The following is a 19409-nucleotide window of genomic DNA, read 5'->3' as shown; positions in this document are numbered from 1 at the left end:
GAGATGGCAGCGATGGCAGCACAAGCCAGGACTGATTGGGGGTGCATGTTGGCGGTGTGCCCACAACACTCCGTTCCCATCCCTATTTGCTAATGCTGGGGTCCACCACACCATAGCCACAATGAAGAGGATGAGACCATAAGATTCAGAATGCAATTTACTGAGCACCACTGTGTCCCCGGCACTGTTACATGCATCATCTTGTTTAATCCTGATAAGCAGCTGCTATCATTGACAGATGGGGAAACTGAGGTTTTAAGAGTAACTTCTCTGCCCAGGTCACACTGCTGGTAAGGGTGGAGCCAGCCTTTAAACAGTGGTTTCAAGCTGCTACTATCCACCCACTGGGTCCCCAAACTCTATCTCCCCTGAGTTTCTATGAATGAACCATCTGAGCCCCTAACTGCAGCCCATTCCTGCCCTCGCCCACCTACCTCCATCATCTTCCTCATGGACCTTATCATGGAATTTTCTGTTGTTCCCTCTATACTGCTTCCATTTCGCTTCTCCCCTAGATCATTCCTGTTGGTATAGAAACATGCTGTAATACCTTTAAAAAAAAAAAAAATCCCTCTTGACCCCACATCCCCTTCCAGCTATCACCCCAATTATCTGCTCCCCTTTACAAAGCTCAAAACTGTTGTCTTCACTATCGCTATTTCTTTCCTTCTGGTCTGTCTTGAACCCACTTCAGCCAGGCTTCTTTCTTACAATGCCCCTACCCCCACAGCTGGCCTGTCACAGTCACTAATGACTGCCACTTTGCCAAGTCCTTCTCTTATTTGGCCTGAGCATTTGATGCTGTTGATTCTTCCCTCCTTCTGGGAACACTTTCTTCACTAGGCTTCTAGATCTCTACAACCTTTTGAATTTCCCCCTACATTTAGGTTCTCCTTTATCCCCCCAACTTCTTAATGTTGGGGGTGCCCTAGGGCTCAGTCCCTAGATCGTTTCTCTGTGTGCTTAATCCCTTAGTGATCTCAGCGAGTCCCATGAGTTTAAATACACGTATTTCAAATCTCTTCTCCATTGCCACTGATGCTCCCTTAATTCAGACCTTGTCATTTCCCTTAAACGGTCTAAATATCCTTTCTGCAACCTATCCTCTTCCAATGAGTCGTCCCTATTGCAGCCAGATGGAGCATTCCAAAAAACATATCAGATGTGCCTCTCCTAGTCGGGATCCCCCAGTGCCTTCCTGTGGCCAGTGGGATTATGGGCAGACTGCTCAGAGTGACACTCGAAGCCTTTGGTGATCTGGCCTTAGTCTACTTCTCTAGCCTCATCTCTCACCTTCCTCCCCTTTCTTTATCCCCTAATCCTTAGCTGTGCCCAGCTACTTATGACTCCCCATGTTCCCATTGCTTGAAATAGATTCCTGGCCACCCAGGAAGCAGGCCACCTCCCTGTCCTTCAAGATTTATCTCAAATGAGACCTCTTCCATGGCTGTGACTTGTGACTTTTCCTCTTCTTTCCCTCCCCCACCCCATCCTAGGATGGTTCACTTGTTCCTTTGTACCCCCACTGTATCTGTTGAACCACTCGGAAGCCCTTGGAACACTTTACTGTGCTCGTTATTTACAAGTCTTTCTCCCTTGATTGGACCATAGATAAATTATTCATTGAGCACAGGTACTGTGTCTCATTTGTCTTGGTATTCCAGGTGCCTAGCCAAGGACCTAGCCTCTACTAGACCCTATGAAAATATCTGGAATTCCAAGGGCCAAGCCTGATACCTTGCACACACCATAAGAACTCAATGGATGTCTGCTAGAAGAAAGAATACTAAGTTGTGAATTGTCAGTGCAAAACTGTTCCCTAGGTGCCTTAAATACTGAAGAACACATTCTACAAATTATCTTATAGAGGGAAGTAAAGAAATAAGGCAATGAATGTAGCTGCTATGGAAAACAGTATGGCAGTTCCTCAAAAAATTAAAAGTAGAATTATCATATGATCCAGCAATTCCATTTATGGGTATACACCCAAAAGAAGTGAAAGCAGGGACTCAAATATTTGTACATCAGTGTTCATAGCAGCATTATTCACAGTAGCCCAAAGGTGGAAGCAACCCAAGTGTCCATTGAAAGATGAATGGATAAACAAAATGTGGTCTGTGCATACTATGGAATATTATTCAGTCTTTTTTCCTGTCTTCCTTCATGTTTCTTTTAAAAAAAATTTTTTTTTTGTTGGAACAATTATACATATTTGTGGGCTACTGAGTTTACTATCAGTATTTGTGTACAATATGTGATGATCAAATCGGGATAGTTGGCATATACATCATTACAAAATGTAAAATGCAGTTTTTGGGGTTTTTGGGGGGTCACAAAACAAGTCTTAGTACATTTAAAAAGACTAAGATCCTAGAAAATGTTCTCTGACCACAATCACAGAAGGAAATTTAGAAAATTCACAAATGTGTGGAAATTAACACTCTCCTAATTAAACAATGGGTAAAAAGAAAAATCACAGGGAAATTAGAGTACTTTTAGGTAAAAATGAAAGCACAACATATCAATATTTGTAGGCTGCAGGTTTTGTGCAGTGCTTAGAGCAAAATTTATTCTTGTAAACACATATTAAAAATAAGAAAAATCTCAAATCAGTAATGTAAACTTCTACCTTAAGAAAATAAAGAGTAAATTAACCCAACAGCAAATATAAGTAGGAAATAACAAAGATTACAACAGAAATATATGAAATAGGGAATTGAAAAACAATAGAGAACAAAACAAAACCAAAGCTGATTCTTTAAAAAGATCAACAGAATTTGCAAACCTTAATCTAGACTGACCAAGAAAAAGAGAAGACTGAAATTACCAAAATCAGAAATAAAGCAGGGGCGTTATTAGGGATTTTTGTGGTAAGATTTAGTTTCTGTTTCTCATTTGCATTTTTGTTCTACTCTTTCTTGTGTATTTGTGGTAGTGATTATCATTTTTCAGATTCCAGATACAGGACTTCCTTGAGGATTTCTTTTAGGTCTGGTCGTGTGGTGGTGAATTCCCACAATTTGTCTGGAAAATACACTGCTTTTCCCTCATCTCTGAAGATTATCCTTTCTGAAGGATAGCCTTGCTGGTGTAGTATTCTTGGCTGGCAGTTTTTTTCTTTTAGTATTTTGAATATATGAGCCCATTTTCTTCTGGCCTGTGTAGTTTCTGTTGAGAAGTCTGTGTTAGTGTGATAGGGGCTCCCTTATAGGTGACTTGATGCTTTTCTCTCGCTTCTTTTAAGATCTCTGTCTGCGCTGGCCTGTGGCTCACTCTGGAGAGTGCAGTGCTGATAACACCAAGGCCACGGGTTTGGATCCTATATATGGCTGGGCAGCTCACTGGATGAGCATGGTGCTGACAACACCAAGTCAAGGGTTACGATCCCCTTACCCGTCATCTTAAAAAATAAATAAATAAATAAAAATAAGATCTCTTTGTCTTTGAGCTTTGCTAGTTTGACTATAATGTGTCTTAGAGAGGATCTTTTGGGGTTGAATCTGGAGATCTTCGAGATTCCTGGGTCTGAAGGTCCATGTCTTTCCCTGTACCTGGGAAGTTTTCCACTGTTATTTCATTGAATAAGTTTTCCATGCCTTTTCCTTTCTCCTCCCTTTCTCGAACACCCATGATTTAAATGTTTGTGCGCTCTTCATTTTTTAAAGTTCTTTTTCCTTTTTTTTTTTTGTCCACCTCAGTAATTTCAAAGAGTCTTATCTTCAAGATCAGAAACTCTTTCTTCTGCTTGTTCTAGACTGATGGTTAAGCTATTGGTTGTGTTTATTTCGTTGAGTGAATCTTTCAGTTCCATGAGTTCTGCTATGTTCTTTAAGATATTAATCTCTTTGTAAATTTCCTCGTCCATATACTGGATTATTTTCACGTTTCATTGTGTTGTCTAACTGATTCTGTATCTCAGTGAGTTTCCTTAAGATTGTTGCCTGGAATTCCTTTTCAGTCATTTCAAGGGTTTCCTGCTCTATAGGGTCTGGTATTTGAAAATTATTGTATTCTTTTGGTGTGGCGTATTTTCTTGAACTTTCATATTTCTAGTATCTCGAAATTGATGTCTGGTCATCTGGTAGAGCAGTTGCTACCTCTGTTATTCTGGAGTGGGCTTTGAGAAGAGAGATGTCCTATTTTTCTAGTCTCTGCTGGTGACTCTCCTTGTGTCAGTCCAGTTGAGTCTCTGGTGGGCCACCTGCATGGTGGCTGTGACTACTGCTGTGGTGTCAAGCTGCTTTTGCAGCTGTGGCTGTGGCTGCAGTGGTTTGGCTGTGGTGGCCCACTAGTGTGGACACCGTGTTTTTGGAGTGCTCTCTTGCCTGCTTCCAGGCAGGAAGGAGGCTGCCCTTGGCTCTTGCTTAGGGTGTTGCTCTCTTGCCTGCTTCCAGGTGGAGGGGGGTGGGCTGCCCTCGGCTCCCCTATTCAGTCTTAAAAAGAGGAAATTCTGACGTGCTACAGCATGGATGAACCCTGAAGACATTATGCTAAGTGAAATAAGCTAGTCACAAAAGGATAAATATTGTATGTTTCCACTTATATGAAGAACCTAGAATAGTCAAATTGATAGAGACAGAAAGTAGAATGGCTGTTGCCAGAGGCTAGGGGAAGGAGAAATGGGGAGTTAGTGTTTAATGGGTGTGGAGTTTCAGTTTGGGAAGGTAAATTCTGGAAATGGGTGGTGGTGATGGTTGCATAACAATGCGAGTATGCTTCACCATCACAAAGCATCAGGGAAATGCAAATCAAAACCATATTGAGATATCTGATCCCAGTTAGACTGGCTATTATCAAAAAGACAGAATAACAAATGCTGGCAAGGATGCAGAGAAAGGGGAACCCTTCTACACTGTTGTTGGGATTGTAAATTAGTACAGCCTTATGGAAAACAGTATGGAGGTTTCTCAAACAACTACAGATAGAACTACCACATGATCCAACAATCCCATTGCTCAGTATATACCCGAAGGAATGGAAATCATCATGTTGAAGGAATACCTGCACTCCAAAGTTTATCACAGCTCTATTTACAATAGCCAAGATGTGGAACCAACCTAAAGGTCCATTGACAGATGACTGGATAAGGAAATTGTGGTATATCTACATAATAGAATACTACTTAGCCATAAAAACTGAAATTCTGCCATTTGCAGCAACATGGATGAGCTTGGAGAAAATTACGTTAAGTGAAACAAGCCAGGCACAGAAGAATACCACATGTCCTCACTCATAAGTGGGAGCTAAAAAATAAATCAGTAATACATTGAACTTTCAAAAGGAGAGAATAGAACTCTGGTTACTGGAGGTGGAAAAGGGGATTAGCGAGAAATTGGTTAAGGGTCACAAAGAATCATGTTTTGTAATGATGAATGTATTAATTATACTGATTTGATCATCACATATCATACACAGGTATTGATATTCAACTCTGTACCCCACAAATATGTATAATGAGTTATGCTTCAGTAAAAGTGAGTGTGCTTCATGCCACTGAACTGTACAATTAAAAATGGTTAAAAAGGTACATTTTATGAATATTTCACCACAATCAGTTTTTTAAAAAGGAAGGCAGTACACTGTTACTCTGAGATGTTGACATTGGCTTGATCATTTCCTTGTTATGTTTCTCTTGGTGGCAGTTTCGTAGATCAAGTATTTTTTACTATTTCTACATGGTGATCACGTATCTTTGTAATGTTTTTTTCTTTCTCATTGTTTTGCTTAGTCATCAGATTATTTGAAGCTTCTCTTAGAATGCTCACTCTTTAACTGTCTTTTTTACTTGTGGCATTTTCAGTATTTTGGGCAGTCCTATTTATATGTTTGAGAATAGTATCTTTTACCTTTTAGTTTGAATCTATTGATATAACATATCAAAAGGTATGAAATACAATACTGAACTGCCTTGAGCAAGGACTCCCCCTATTACCATTTCAAGAGTGAGATTTGGGGGTTTTTCTGAGTCATGTAGAATTGGCTAAAACTTGTAGATTGCTAATCCATTATTTTGATTCTCAGACTTGCACGCCTGACATTTCTGAAAAATGGAAAAATGCTTTTACGCTTGTGGAGAAAATGGCATTCATAATGTGCTTTATGAGCTGCTAATTGGTAGTCTTGTGTGTTAATTGGTAGTCTTGTGTACTTGGTGTGGTGTCTGGTCTTGACCCCATCACTTGAACTGAAAAATTTGCTATCCAGTTGCTTATAATTTCTTGGTATTAACTATATTAAAGAGAAATTACAAAAAGATATGTAAAAATACAGTAAACTGAAATTGTTTCTTAAATGTAATGGAAGTCAATTCAATTTGTTGAACGTTTTTGAGTGCCTGTTATATGCCAGGAATTCTGTTAGGCCTGATGAGACATGATTCTTGCCACCAGGCAACTTAAAGTAACTTTTGAGAGGACCATAATGTACATTAAAACATTTAACCTTTTGTTTATTTTCAGCGAGTAGGCCATGGTAATGACAACCATGCAGATGCTGACAGATCTCCCATATTTCTTCAGTTTATTGATTGTGTTTGGCAAATGACAAGACAGGTGAGAGATTTCAAGTGTATATCTGACCTATGTGGTCTTTGATTCAGATTAGATAAACTTTCATTGCTGTTTCATTCAAAACAAATGTTTGTATGTGTGTAAAATATGACCCTTTCTGTTTAATACAATTTGATTCTAATTCACTTGGAAATATAAGCAGATTAGAAACAACCAGTTTTGCAACAAAAGCTACTTTTCTGCAAGTGGTTGTCAATCATCCCCCTTCCCTATGCTAGCCAGGCCCGACGGCTCGGTTCAAAGCAGGCTATAGGGCCATGCAGTTTCTCCCCTCATCTCCAACATCCAAGCCTGAGTTTAGAGTCTTACCCTCGTGATAGGAGATAGTGCCAGGGAAATGGTCCTGGAACCAGAGAGAGGGATGGAGGGAGGAGGCAAAAGAGAGAGTAGTTTCCCCCACTGTGTGCTGCCCAGCTTGGCTGAGGGTGGGGCTATGGGGGGGGGATGTAAGATAGGGGGCTGAGAGCCAGGGTCTGGGCTCTCTCCTTCCTGTTCATTCGCCAAGAGCTCTGGCTCAGTCTCAGGGAAGGGAACCAGCCAGAAAGCTGCTGGCCACCTGCTATGATTCCACCAACAGCTGCGATGTTTGTGATTCATCCTCCTGATAGCCTTATCACAGTCACCCTGGGGCCTTTTCATAGGACATCTGCCTCCCCACTGCAGAAAATCTGTGAAATACCAGTCCTATTTCCCCACTGTGAGCTGCTGTTACTGATGGGAGTGTGTGTTGGGGCAGAAAGAAGGCTGACAACCACCAAACTGCCTATGCTGCCCCTCTCTGCCTTAGCTTAGGACCGCTGCCCAGAAGATCCGTCCTGAGGAGGACATCGAGGACAAAGCGAAGGCTCTCTACCTTGAGTGCACACTGCCTGCACCTGGGAACTTTTGGGGAGCCTTTTTTCTGTGAGCCTGGGGTGAGGCTCAGGTGTGTGTCGTTCATAAGAGTTCCCCAGGTGATTTGGGTGTGCAAATGAGTTTGAGGACTAGTCATCTAAACTGATGACTCCAGGTGTGGCCCTGGGACCAGCAGCCTCAGCATCTACTGGGAACTTGTCAGATGCCAGTTCTCAGGCTCCACTGCAGACCTGTTGATGCTCTGGGGTTGGGACCCAGTGCTCTGATTTCACAAGCCCTCTAGGGGATTCTGAGGTATACTCGAGTTTGAAAGTACTTCTCTAGACCAACCCTGCTCAGACATTAAGGAGCAAAACAAATCCCCTGGGGTTCTAGTTAAATGCAGATTCTGATTCCGTGGGTCTGGGGCAGAGCCTGAGATGATGCATTTCTGACATGCTCCCAAGTGATGCTACCAGTTCACAGACCACACTTAGAGTGTTAAGGGCCCAGGGAGCATAGACAGACCTTCAGAAATAACAAAAGGAGGGAGCTTTTGAGTAGCCGAAGTAGATTCCACAGAGTCCGCAGGCCCTTGCACGGAATTTACTCTTACTTTTAGACCCAGCTTCAACAAATTGGTTGGGGTCTCACATCTGATTGCCAGGTCACAGCTGATTAGAAGTAGCCAGTTAAAGAGATGGCCGAGGTAAGAGGGGGTGGTCTCAGAGGTAGGCGTGGTACAAGTGACAGGTAACAGCAAATGTACCCAAAAGGCACGGAGGCTGGCCAGAACCCTTCTGTTTTATACTGCTGTGTACTTACTAATATTTGTGTTGATGCTGAGCCAATAACAAAATTAAATGATTGTTACATTTAGGATAAGACAAAGTATGAAAACATTTTAGAAAAATAGCATAAAAAGGTTTAACACAAAAAATAATCCTGATGCTTCTAAAGGGATAAGCACCATTTTTGTGGATATGAAGGAGCTCATTCCTCCCAAATGCCCGGGGGGTGGGGGGGTGGGGTGTGTGTGTGTGTGTGTGTGTGTGTGTGTGTGTGTGTGTGTGTGTGTATTTTTAACATCTTCAGACTGACTTCATATTTAGTACCTATTTTCACCTCCATTCTATGTCATTTTTGTACTATTTGTTGGATTTCAAGAAAAAAGGGTTTAGATTAGATTTCAGATGCCTCTTAACAGCTCTAAGTGTGTATAATTAGTTTCTTCAAAAATAACATTGTTAATGCATCAGAAGCAGAGAATTCAATGATCAGTCTTTAGCTGTCAGTTAATCAACAAGTGAATGAGATATGTAGCAGGTTAGTAAAAGATGCATTTATGTAACACGATTAACTTATTTTTAGGTTGCCCTACTGCTAAATCCAGCAAACTAAGCCAGTGTACATTGTCAGAAATTTCAGAATAAAATGAACTAGTCTGTATATGGACAAACTGATATAAAAGGAACTAAGGGAAAAATAATTGAGGGAATCTTTAGACAACTGTCTCAAAGACAGTCTATAATATCCATAGTTTAATAGAATCTTTACCCTTTTGGATAGGTATATTAGTCTGTTCTTGTTGCTTGTAACAAAATACCCAGAACTGGGTAATTTGTAAAAAAATGAAATTTATTGCTTACAGTTTCTGAGGCTGGGAAGTCCTAAGTCCAGGGAACATATCTGGGAAGGTCTTCTTTGGTAGTGCCTTTACAGCAATGCAGAGGTCTCACGTGGCAGAAAATAGCAGAACAGAGACAGACTCATATGTTCTCCTTTTAAAGCCCTCAGAACCCCACCCACGAGCACTATTAAACCATCAACTTAATCACCTCTTTCAGGCTCCACCTTTCAATTACCATAATAGGATTTCCCACTCTCAACAGTTACAGTGGGGATTAATCTTCAGTGAGGTTGGGGTATCCAGTCTACAGCAATAGATTTAATAGTCATTGATATTTTTGTTCCTCAAGAGGTACAGAATTTTGTGGTAGATTACTATGAATTTTTTGAGACTGTACTTTTTAGGTAAATAGTGTAGTTTCCAGGAGAAGAGGCCCAAACCATGAATTGCACAGAATTAATCTTTTATATGTATTACTCTACTGCTACTGCTTCCCCCAACAAGATGTTTTCTGAGTTGTAATGTCACAACGCCCTTTGAGTGTGGATGGCAGTCTTGACCCAACATGAATAGATGGAGCTTTTGTTTCTGGTTTTCATGGGTGCTGATGGGCTTGGGCTGAGCCTCACCCACTTTGACTCCCCATACCTGATACCCAGTTGGCTAGAATAAGGCTTGTAGTCAGTGGCACTAGAACATGCCCACCCAAGATTCCAGATCCAGAGTGTAGGCTCAGGGGCTAGGAATGAAGACTCATCATCTTTGTTTGTGCTACTATAATAAAAAAAAAACAGACAGGTATCTTATACAGAAATAAAATTTATTTCTCACAGTTCTGGAGGCTGGGAAGTCCAAGGTCAAGGCACTGGCAGATTTGGTGTCTGGTGAGGGTCTGCTTCCTGGTTCATAGATGGCCATCTCACTGTAACTTCACAAGGCAGAAGGGACAATGGAATTCTCTTTTATAATGGCACTAATCCCATTCAAGAGAGCTCGATCCTCATGACCTAATCACCTCCCAAAGCCCCCCCCCCAATACTACCACCTTGGGGATTAGGATTTCAACACATGAATTCTGGGGGGACACAGATATTCTCAGTCCATAGCACTTAAATGGCTCTAAAAATGTCAATAATTTGCTGTCTTGTTATAAATGTTTATTTTTAAATGTTCAAAAGAAATATAGAGCTCAAAACCTTATATCTTCCATACTTATTCTTGATTTAAAGCTTCATTATACGTAAATGTTACATGTTTGCTTAAAATTCATAAATTCTGTGGTGCTAATTTATGAATAGGTCAAAACTAAGCAGTATAGAAAAATGCTGGGAAAAGTACACATAGCATGCTTGGCTTTTTAAAAGATAGCCATTAAGAATGTGAGGACACTATTGGAGTTGCAAGGGGCAATCTTAAAGGCTCCTGGAGAGGTTTAACCAGTAGCTACTGCTAGCATTTCAGCCAGAGACATCACATCGTTGATTTAGTTCATCTAAGAACAACAATGCTAGTAAGAACAACTACCACAGCTAGTTTCCAAAGGTTTCTGAAGAAGTGATATTCTGATAAGGCTTCTTAGAAGAGAGTTGTGTGTTTCTCTGAGAGCAATCCTTAAGATGGAGAGAGAGGCAAATCTTAATCCAAGGTAGCTGAGCATAATTCCTTAAATCAGGTAGTGTAATAGCCTGGTGAGGAAAATAATTTCAGATTGTGTTTAGATAGTACTAGATTGACTGTTGTTTCTAATTGAAAAGCCTGTTGGTAGTTTAGTAAAGTAGTAAAACTAAACTAAAAAATAAACATGTCGGAGCCGGCCCGGGTTCGGATCCCATATAGGGATGACCGGTTTGCTCACTGGGTGAGCGTGGTGTTGACAACACCAAGTCAAGGGTTAAGATCCCCTTACCGGTCATCTTTTTAAAAAAATAAATAAATAAAATAAAAATAAAAATAAACATGTCTATCAGTGAGTCATTCTAGAGATGTCAATATCAGTCATGGTAGTGTGCAAACATCACTTTGATTAGAGAATAGGTCTTTAAAGTAAACTGACTTAAATAAAAATATACTGGGTAGTTCTATTTGGCTTTGTTCTGATTTGGCTTTGCTTCATTCAGTAGGTGATGAATATTTCACTGTGTTTTTAAATTAGAATTCTGGCATATGCCTGCTGCTAGAATCACTATTATCATTTCCAGATCATCTCATTGCTACTAAATGCTAGCTACTGGCTAGAACCTGCTGGCAGTGGTAATAGTCTTCGTTAGAATTCTGCAAAACCCCATTAAGAATTACCTAAAACAATTGAGATGATCATGTGGATTTTCTTCCTTACTTTGTTAATATGGTGAACTACAGTAATTGGATTTTTTGGTAACATTGATTTTCAGATGTTAAACCAGCCTTGCGTTCCTGAGATAAATCTTACTTGGTCTTGTTGTATTACCCTTTTTATATATTGCCAGGTTCAGCTTGCTCATATATTGATAAGGATTTGGGAATGTTCGAGGGTACTTCAAAAACTTCGTTAAAAAACAGAAGTGAAAGATAACCTGAATCTTTCCAAAAACTTTTTGAAGACCCCTCATATGTTCATGGAGTTGTCTTTGTAGGAAGATTCTTAATTATGAGCTGTTTGTTTAATAGATACCAAACTATCCAGATTTTTTATTTCTTCTTGAGTCACTTTTGGTATGTGTTAATACCTGGGGTTCCCCCCTGCCCCCACTCTTTTGCCCAGAATGTACCTCCAGATGGGAAGCTGGGACAATAGTAGGGCTGCCCTCGTTTATCTTACTCTCAGAGTCACAGTCCTGTGCTGCCTGTTGCCAATGTGAAAACAGTTGTTTCATATATTTTATGCAGCTGTCTGGTTTCTGGCAGAAGGGCTGTCGGGTTAGGGCCATAGCTGGAATCCTGCCGACGTAGCCAGTTGTAGGGCTACATGACTACATCAATTGTATGGCTGGGCAATTCATAACCAAAGCCAAAATGTTTCATTATTTTAGTTATACTAAGTTTCCATTTGTATTGTCAGGGCTAGGGCTCAGACCCTTCAAACCCATTGTACAGACTGGGTCACCAGACCCCTCACACGCAGGTCCACGCTAGGTAATTGGGAAAGATCCTAGAGCCATTGGCAGACAACACGAGTTCAGTCCTCAGCAGTAGCGGCAGCCTTCAGCAGCAATGGGGGTGGCCTCCCGGAGGGTCCTGGGGGGTCCTGGCAGCAACAGCCTCCAGCAGCAGTAGCGGCCTCCCCATGGTGCCCCCTCTCCCCCTGAGGCAGGGGGTACCGTGTATCAGAGCCACTTGTCCTTTATACTTAGGTCCATAACCCAGGACACCTGGGTGCACATACGCAATTACATTAGTCAATAGCCAAGGAACACCTGGACATACGTGCCTGTTTACATCAAATGCTTGGCAAGATTCTGAACATCTGAGGGGCCCTGACCATTTTCCTATATTTTCCCTACAAGGGCGAATCTGGGCTCTGTTCTACCTTTATGGCGAGAAGTGGAAGATACCTAAGTTTTTTAAGGCATTGAAGAGTACAACAAATTTTGTTGCTTCTGGTTGTTTCTCAGCCAGAGCTATAAGCTTGGACTGTAGGGAAAATGAAGGAAAATGGTCAGGGAGGGCCCCTCAGATGTTCAGAATCTTGCCAGGCATTTGATGTAAATATGCATGTGCACCCAGGCATTCCTTGGTTATTGTCTAATGCAATTGCACATGTGCACCCAGGTGTCCTGGGTTACGATTTAAGTATAAAGGATGAGTGGCTTTGATCCATGGGGACCCCCCCACCCGTCCCCGGGATGTCCTGGGGGGGAGCACAGGGAGGCCACTACTGCTGTTGGAGGCTGCTGCTGTAAGCTATTCCTGCAAACTCTTGCTGCCAGTGGCTCTTGGGATCTTTCCCAATTACCTAACGTGGACCTGCGTGTGAAGGGTCTGGTGACCCAGCCTGGCATGTGAGGGGTCTGGTGACCCAGTCTGTACAATGGGTTTGAAGGGTCTGTGGGCCCTAACCCCTAGCCCTGACAATACAAATGGAAAACTTTGTGTGACTAAAATAATAAAACGTTTTGGCTTTAGTTATGAATTGCTTTAGCAATACAATTGCCTAGCCATACAATTGGCGCGTAGCTATTGCCTCAACCCGACAACTGGCATAGTCTGTAGCAATATAATAACTATAGATAAGTTTTACATGGGCTCAGTCTTCCTTTTAGTCTTTGACTATATTCCAGGTTTCAGGGTAGCTGTCTCTCACAAAGAAGGAATATTACTTTGTTTTAAAAATTGGACTTTAAGACTAAACCTATTTTTCTCTCCATTTAAGTTTCCTTCAGCGTTCGAATTTAATGAATTATTCTTGATTACAATTTTGGATCACCTTTATAGCTGTCTCTTTGGGACCTTTTTGTGCAACTGTGAACAACAGCGATTGAAAGAGGTAAGTGTATTATGTCCTTGTCCGTCGCTTTCCTTGTCACTCAGGTCTTCCAGGAAGTGCCAATGGAGGAGGAGGAGGAGTGAACGGAGGGAGGATTTGGGCTGTGGTCCTGCCACTATCTGTAAATGGGGGTGCACTAGATGCCCTCCCAGGGTTCTGGCAGCCCCACCACTTATGGCTAATACAAGCCCCTTAACTTTAGAGGTGCTGGGGGCTGGGACCCAGCGAGCCAACGGCTTTCTAAGGATTAGGGTCACTACTAGACCCTGGGCCTACTAACTCCATCCATATTCATGTACTTTCCACTGCACTGACTCTAAAATGATATGATTCTGCTTTTCATTCTCTGTGGTGTTAGGCAGAGGGTACTTGAAGATCTTGAAAATTGAAGTCTGTAGATTAGCCAAAATCTCACTTTTCACCTTTTCTTCCTTTTCTCCTCAGTTTGGGATAAAAGAAAGAAATGGCAAAAGTGAGAAGGCATTGGAAGAAGGCAGCTTAAAGAGTATCGTCTAATAGAAAGGGACTACCGCCTGTGAGCCAAGCAGATTAGAACATTGTAGAATTTAGGCGAAAGTAGTCTGCCACCAGCACCCACCTGTATAGCTCTCAGCAGCCTCCTTGCAGTTGCCACTCCCTCATTCCATGACCCTCCCCCCACCTCAGCCCCCCTCACTGGCCTCCCCTGCTCAGTTGCCTTTGACTGGCTTCTGTTTTAACCAATCTCAAAAGTTGGTGTTGCCTGGGCCCAGTCCTGGGTCCTCTTCTCACCTTGACCTCTGTTCTCTCTCTCTCTCTCACTAGGTGACTTTGTCTGGCCTCAGGGATCTAAAGGCCATTTTCCTGCTCCTACCTCGGCCTTTTATATCTCAGTAAATGGCACAACTAGCTATCTAGATGCTGAGGCCAAATACACAGGAGTCATCTCCATTTTCTCCCTCGCCCTCACTCCAGCTGCCACATCAATCCACCAGTGATATATTCTTCATATGGCCACTTAACTGCTTTTACAGTTACAAGCCTAGCTCAAGCCCCTATCATCTCACATCTGGGCTAAAGCAGCAGCCCAGAAATGGGCTTCCCTGCTTCCATTTTTGACCTTCGGCAGTCCGTTCTAAATGCAGCAATCAGAATGAGTGTTCACTAACTTAAATCGGGTCATGTGCCTCTCTCCTGCTTCCCAGCACAGTTAGGATAAAATCCACACCCCTGCGGCCCAGTGGGATGGGGCCCTGTTAACTTAAGAGTAAACTTTTTGGTGTGTGAATTATATCTCAGTAAGGCCACTTAAAACAAACAAAAACCAGCAACAGAAGAATGAAGTTCATATATAGAATTTAAACTATGCTTTTATTTTGGTTTTTTGGGGGTGGGGAATGGTGGTGCAAAATTTACTCTTTAAAAAAAATCAGCTCTCTTGAGATATAATTCACATACCATAAAATTCACTCATTTAAAGTGTACAATTCAGTGGTTTTAGTATATTCACAGGCTGTGTAACCATCACTAATATCTAACTTCATAACCATACATACCCATTAGCAGTCACTTCCCAATTCCCTTCTCCCAGCCTCTGGCAACCACCAACCTGCTTCCTGTCTTTATGGATTTGCTTATTCTGGATATTTTATAGAAATGGAATCATACAATAGGTGGCCTTTTGTGACTGACTTCCTTCGCTTAGCATAATGGTTTCAAGGTTCATCCATCAACCAGTGCTTTATTCCTTTTTATGGTTGAGCAAGAGTCCATTATATGGATAGACTACGTTTTGTTTATTCATCAGTTGATAGAAATTTGGGGTGTTTCCACTTTTTCTTTTGAATAATGCTTCTATAAACATTCTTGTACAAGTTTTTGTGTGGCCATATGCTTTTATTTCTCCTGGGTATATACCTAAGAGTGGAATTGTTGGGCCATATGGTAAGTAAGTCTGTGTTTAACCTATTGAGAACTACCAGATTGTTTTCCAAAGCAGTTGTACCATTTTACATTCCCACTAGCAATGTTTGAGGGTTCTAATTTCTCCACATTTCACCAACACTTATTTTCTTTCTTAAAAAATTATAGCCATCCTAGGGTGGGAAGTGGTATGTTGTGGTTTTGATTTGCATTTCTCTAATGACTAATGATGTAGAGGAGCTTTTCATGTGCTTGTTAGCCATTTGTATATCTTCTGTGGAGAAATTTCTATTCAGATCCTTTGCTCATTTTTGAATGGATTGTTTGTCTTTATTACTGAGTTCTTCCTTAAACATTCTTTTTTCTTTTTTCTGGCAGCTGGCTAGTAAGGGTTCTCATACATTCTTTATATAGACAAGTCCCTTATAAGATATATAGTTTGCAAAAATTTTCTCCCATTTTTGGGGTTACTTTTTCACTTTCTTGATGGTGTTCTCTAAAGCACAAAAGTTTTTAATTTTTATAAAGTCCAATTTATCTACTTTTTCTTTTGTTGCCTATGCTTTTAGTATCATATCTAAGAAAGTATTGCTTAACGCAAGGTCACAAAGATTTGATCCTATGTTTTCTTCTGAGAGTGTTATAGTTTTAGCTCTTACATTTAGGTCTGTGTTCCATTTTGAGTTAATGTTTGTATATGGTGTGAGATAAGGGTCCAACTTCATTCTTTTGTGTGTTGGCTTATCTAGTTGTCCCAGCTTAATTTGTTGGAAAGAATATTTCCCATTGAATTTTCTTGCCACCCTTGTTGAAAATCAGTTGACTGTAAATGTGAGAGAGTTCACTTTTGTACTCTATTCTGTTCCACTGGTCTACATGTCTATTCTTAAGCCAGCACCACTGGCATTGATAACTGTAGATTTCTAGTTAAGTTTTGAAAATGGGGAGTGTGAATCTTCCTACTTTGTTCTTTTTCAAGATTATTTTGGCTCTTCTGGATCCCTTGAATTATTGTTGGTATTTCTCTTATAAATACAGCATATAAAAAATGAAATGGTCATAATTGAATGTTCCTGTGTTTAGTTAGCTTGTGGGAAGTAAGCAGTTTTATGAACAGCAGAATGGTAGAAAATTTTCTTGGCCTCACCATGTTTTCATTTGACGTTGTCATTATGTTTGATCCATTGTTTAATGTTTACCTCCCCTGCCATGCCTGCAAATTTGGGTGTTTTTGGTCAGATGAGCAATGCAGGTAGTCATAGGCATTTCTAAAAAATGTACTGTGAAATTGGGGGAAGATATAATTTAATGATGTATTAACTTCTTTATGTAAAGCCTCTCCAGCCTGACAGCTCGGTGTGTTTCTCAAGATAGCCATGATTTTCCAGTGCAAGGAATCTTAACTATAAATTCTCCCCACATTTCTCAATATTCAATCACAAAAGCAAACTTTAAACCAGAATAAAAAATTTGTTATTGATGGGCCGTATCATCCTGTGGTTGTTAGAAAGTTCTCATTCTTCCTTCCCATAGACACAGTTGCCAGATTTTACCTAACTTCAGCAATAGCTGTGCATTTTATGTCATCCCCAGCATGAGGCCATGCATGGCAGGAGGATGGAGGTGGGGCTTAGTAAATGTTCATGAACTTTTCAGCGTTTAAATTCACTTCATTGTTCAAGTTCTTTTCTTAGCGTAATACTATCTCGGGGGGATATGAAGAAGAGTTTATTTTAATGTATTCCCTTTTTTGTTTTTCAGGATATATATACAAAGACTATATCTTTATGGTCTTATATCAATAGCCAGCAGGATGAGTTTTCTAATCCCTTCTTTGTGAATTATGAAAACCACGTGTTATATCCTGTTGCTAGCCTGAGTCATTTGGAATTATGGGTAAACTACTATGTACGATGGAATCCACGGATGAGACCTCAGGTATTTTTTTGTTTTTCTTTTCAGAAGAACATATCCAATTAAGGATGGTGTTATAAAAATGTGTGCATGGTAGGACCAACAGCAAAGGTCTTCTGCCCTCGCCTGTCAGGCTTCCATCCTTTGCATTCATGTTCCGGCAGGTACCTCCCACACGTCAACCCAGATGCTGTTTGCTGGGTTAGAGTTTAAATCTTAGCACCCGTGTCTTCTGCTGATGAAGATACTCAAAGTATTTTCTGTAACTGTGTTTGGCTCTTAGTCTTATAAACTACTTTATTTGGAGGTGTCATGGGCGGGGCGGCTCCTGTTATACACATGGAGCTGGTGGAAAGGCATGTGAAAAATGCTTCGAGGTTACAGTTTATAGACTCCGGTAGCACAGCAGACAGAGGGCATGTGCTGAGTCACAGAACAGGTGCCTGCTTGAAAAAAAGGTCAAGTTTCCTTCTCCCTACCACACTTTTTCACTGTAACATTTTCTGAGATTGACAAAAAATTAGAGAACAGTGCACAGCAGGGGCAGTCAACCAAGCCTGTGTTCGCCCTCTGTGTTCAGTGGCTGAGCTCTGGCTGCGGGTTGGACACCACCAGTTAGGGTTGCTGAAGTGCTCCCCCAGTCCTCCACCATCCACCTCCACCATCATGACTCCGCCCTACTGCCCACCGCCAGTCTCCTCTATGTGGGTGGCCAGGGCACAGTTGGTTCTGGGTGGGGAGAAAACAGAGGAAGCAGTCCCCCACCTCCATGGACAGATAACTTTTGGCTGAGATTTTTTCTTTCAAGTTTAATGCTCTCAGGGTTTAACTGGCAGTCCTCCAAGAGCGTGTTGCCAGGGCATTGTTTGACATGACTGCTTCCATCAGCCAAGGATACAGAACTCTGCTTTCCCTCTCTGCCCTCCACCTCCTCCACCCATCTTTCTCACCCAGTGTCTTCACCATCTCCATTTCATCTCCAAGCCCCACTAACCACAGGAAAGTCCAAACTGTTCATTTTCCTTTGCCGTTGCCCAGCACTGGAACTGAGGAGGATGCTGTCACTTTAGTAGCCCTCCCTTTTGGCTGGAAAGTCACTCACTTGTAGACTTAGCTCCAGGCTCCATCTGACATGTGCACCTGCTGCCCCAGGCAGCTGCTTTTTATCTCCTTACTGGACCCTTTGCTCTGTCACACCATAGCCCAAGCCTGTTCTTCCCCAGACTGTTTCCTGTTTGGGCCCTGCCACTCTTAGGCCCTCAGGAGTATTTTCCAGAATGCCGAGATTAGTGTTCCCTGAGCCTAGTACTTGTCCTCCTCTCTGAGCCAGGTCCACATCACCCCCTGCCTGTGCCTCTGCCTTCCCCTCTCTTCCTCACCCAGGGCTGATGGCTTCAGATCCCGCAGGTGGCTCCTCAAACACTTTGGTTTAGAATTGTATTTCCCTTTACTATTTGAGGGCCCAGCTTCTGTCACTGCAGAGGCAAACCGTGAGCCTCCCAGCTTAGGGTAGCTCACTGCAGTACAGCCCTTCCCTCTCTAGGGGGAGGCCGATGAGGCCCAGAAGATCCAGGAACGCAGCCGAATGCAACAGCCCAGTGAGCGTAGGGCTGGGCTCCACACACCCCTTACCCCCACTAAAGATGGCCAGCCCTGTTTTGAGAGAGCTTGCTCAGCATGCCCAACCCCGGATCCCCAGTCTGATTCCCCCTTTTGCACCTTCCAGTGCATTAAAACAGGTAGCATTTGTTTGATCACCTCTTTCAGCCCTTCCCGGAGGGGTCTTCCTTGGATCAAAGGAACTTGCATTTTTGTCCCCCTCCCCACTAGTTGGGGAGCCCCTGGACTCTGAGAACTGGAAATGGATCCTTCCGCCCCCTTCCCTGATGAGGGCCCTCGTCCTGTTCAGCGCTAGGGTGACCATATGTTTACTATCCAAGCAAGCATACTTTGAGAAAGGGGATGCTGCTGCTAGCAGTCTGGAGAATTCCCCAAGGCTCTCGGTACTGCAGTTGCCCGTTTACCTGCCTGCTGCCCCTGCAGACAACAAGCTTGAAACCACGGGCGCCCTCAGCACCTAGCGTGGAGTCTGGCAACT

At 42.1% G+C, this 19409-nt stretch overlaps 1 protein-coding gene across 7 annotated transcripts in view; it reads left to right on the top strand.

Moving 5' to 3' along the window:
* The window catches only part of MTMR1 (myotubularin related protein 1), a 76901-nt gene that overhangs the window by 52060 nt on the left and 5432 nt on the right, over positions 1–19409 (top strand). For all 7 annotated transcript variants that reach the window (XM_063083993.1, XM_063083995.1, XM_063083992.1 and 4 more), the window contains 3 exons: positions 6459–6551; positions 13382–13495; positions 17159–17335. In XM_063083993.1, coding sequence (XP_062940063.1) covers positions 6459–6551; positions 13382–13495; positions 17159–17335 — 384 coding nt within the window. The remainder of the gene's footprint in view (positions 1–6458; positions 6552–13381; positions 13496–17158; positions 17336–19409) is intronic.

This window comes from Cynocephalus volans, chromosome X (assembly GCF_027409185.1).
Source record: "Cynocephalus volans isolate mCynVol1 chromosome X, mCynVol1.pri, whole genome shotgun sequence".
Taxonomy (NCBI): Eukaryota; Metazoa; Chordata; class Mammalia; order Dermoptera; family Cynocephalidae; genus Cynocephalus; species Cynocephalus volans.
Note: the sequence above shows the minus strand (reverse complement) of the source record. Positions and strands in the feature narration are given on the sequence as shown.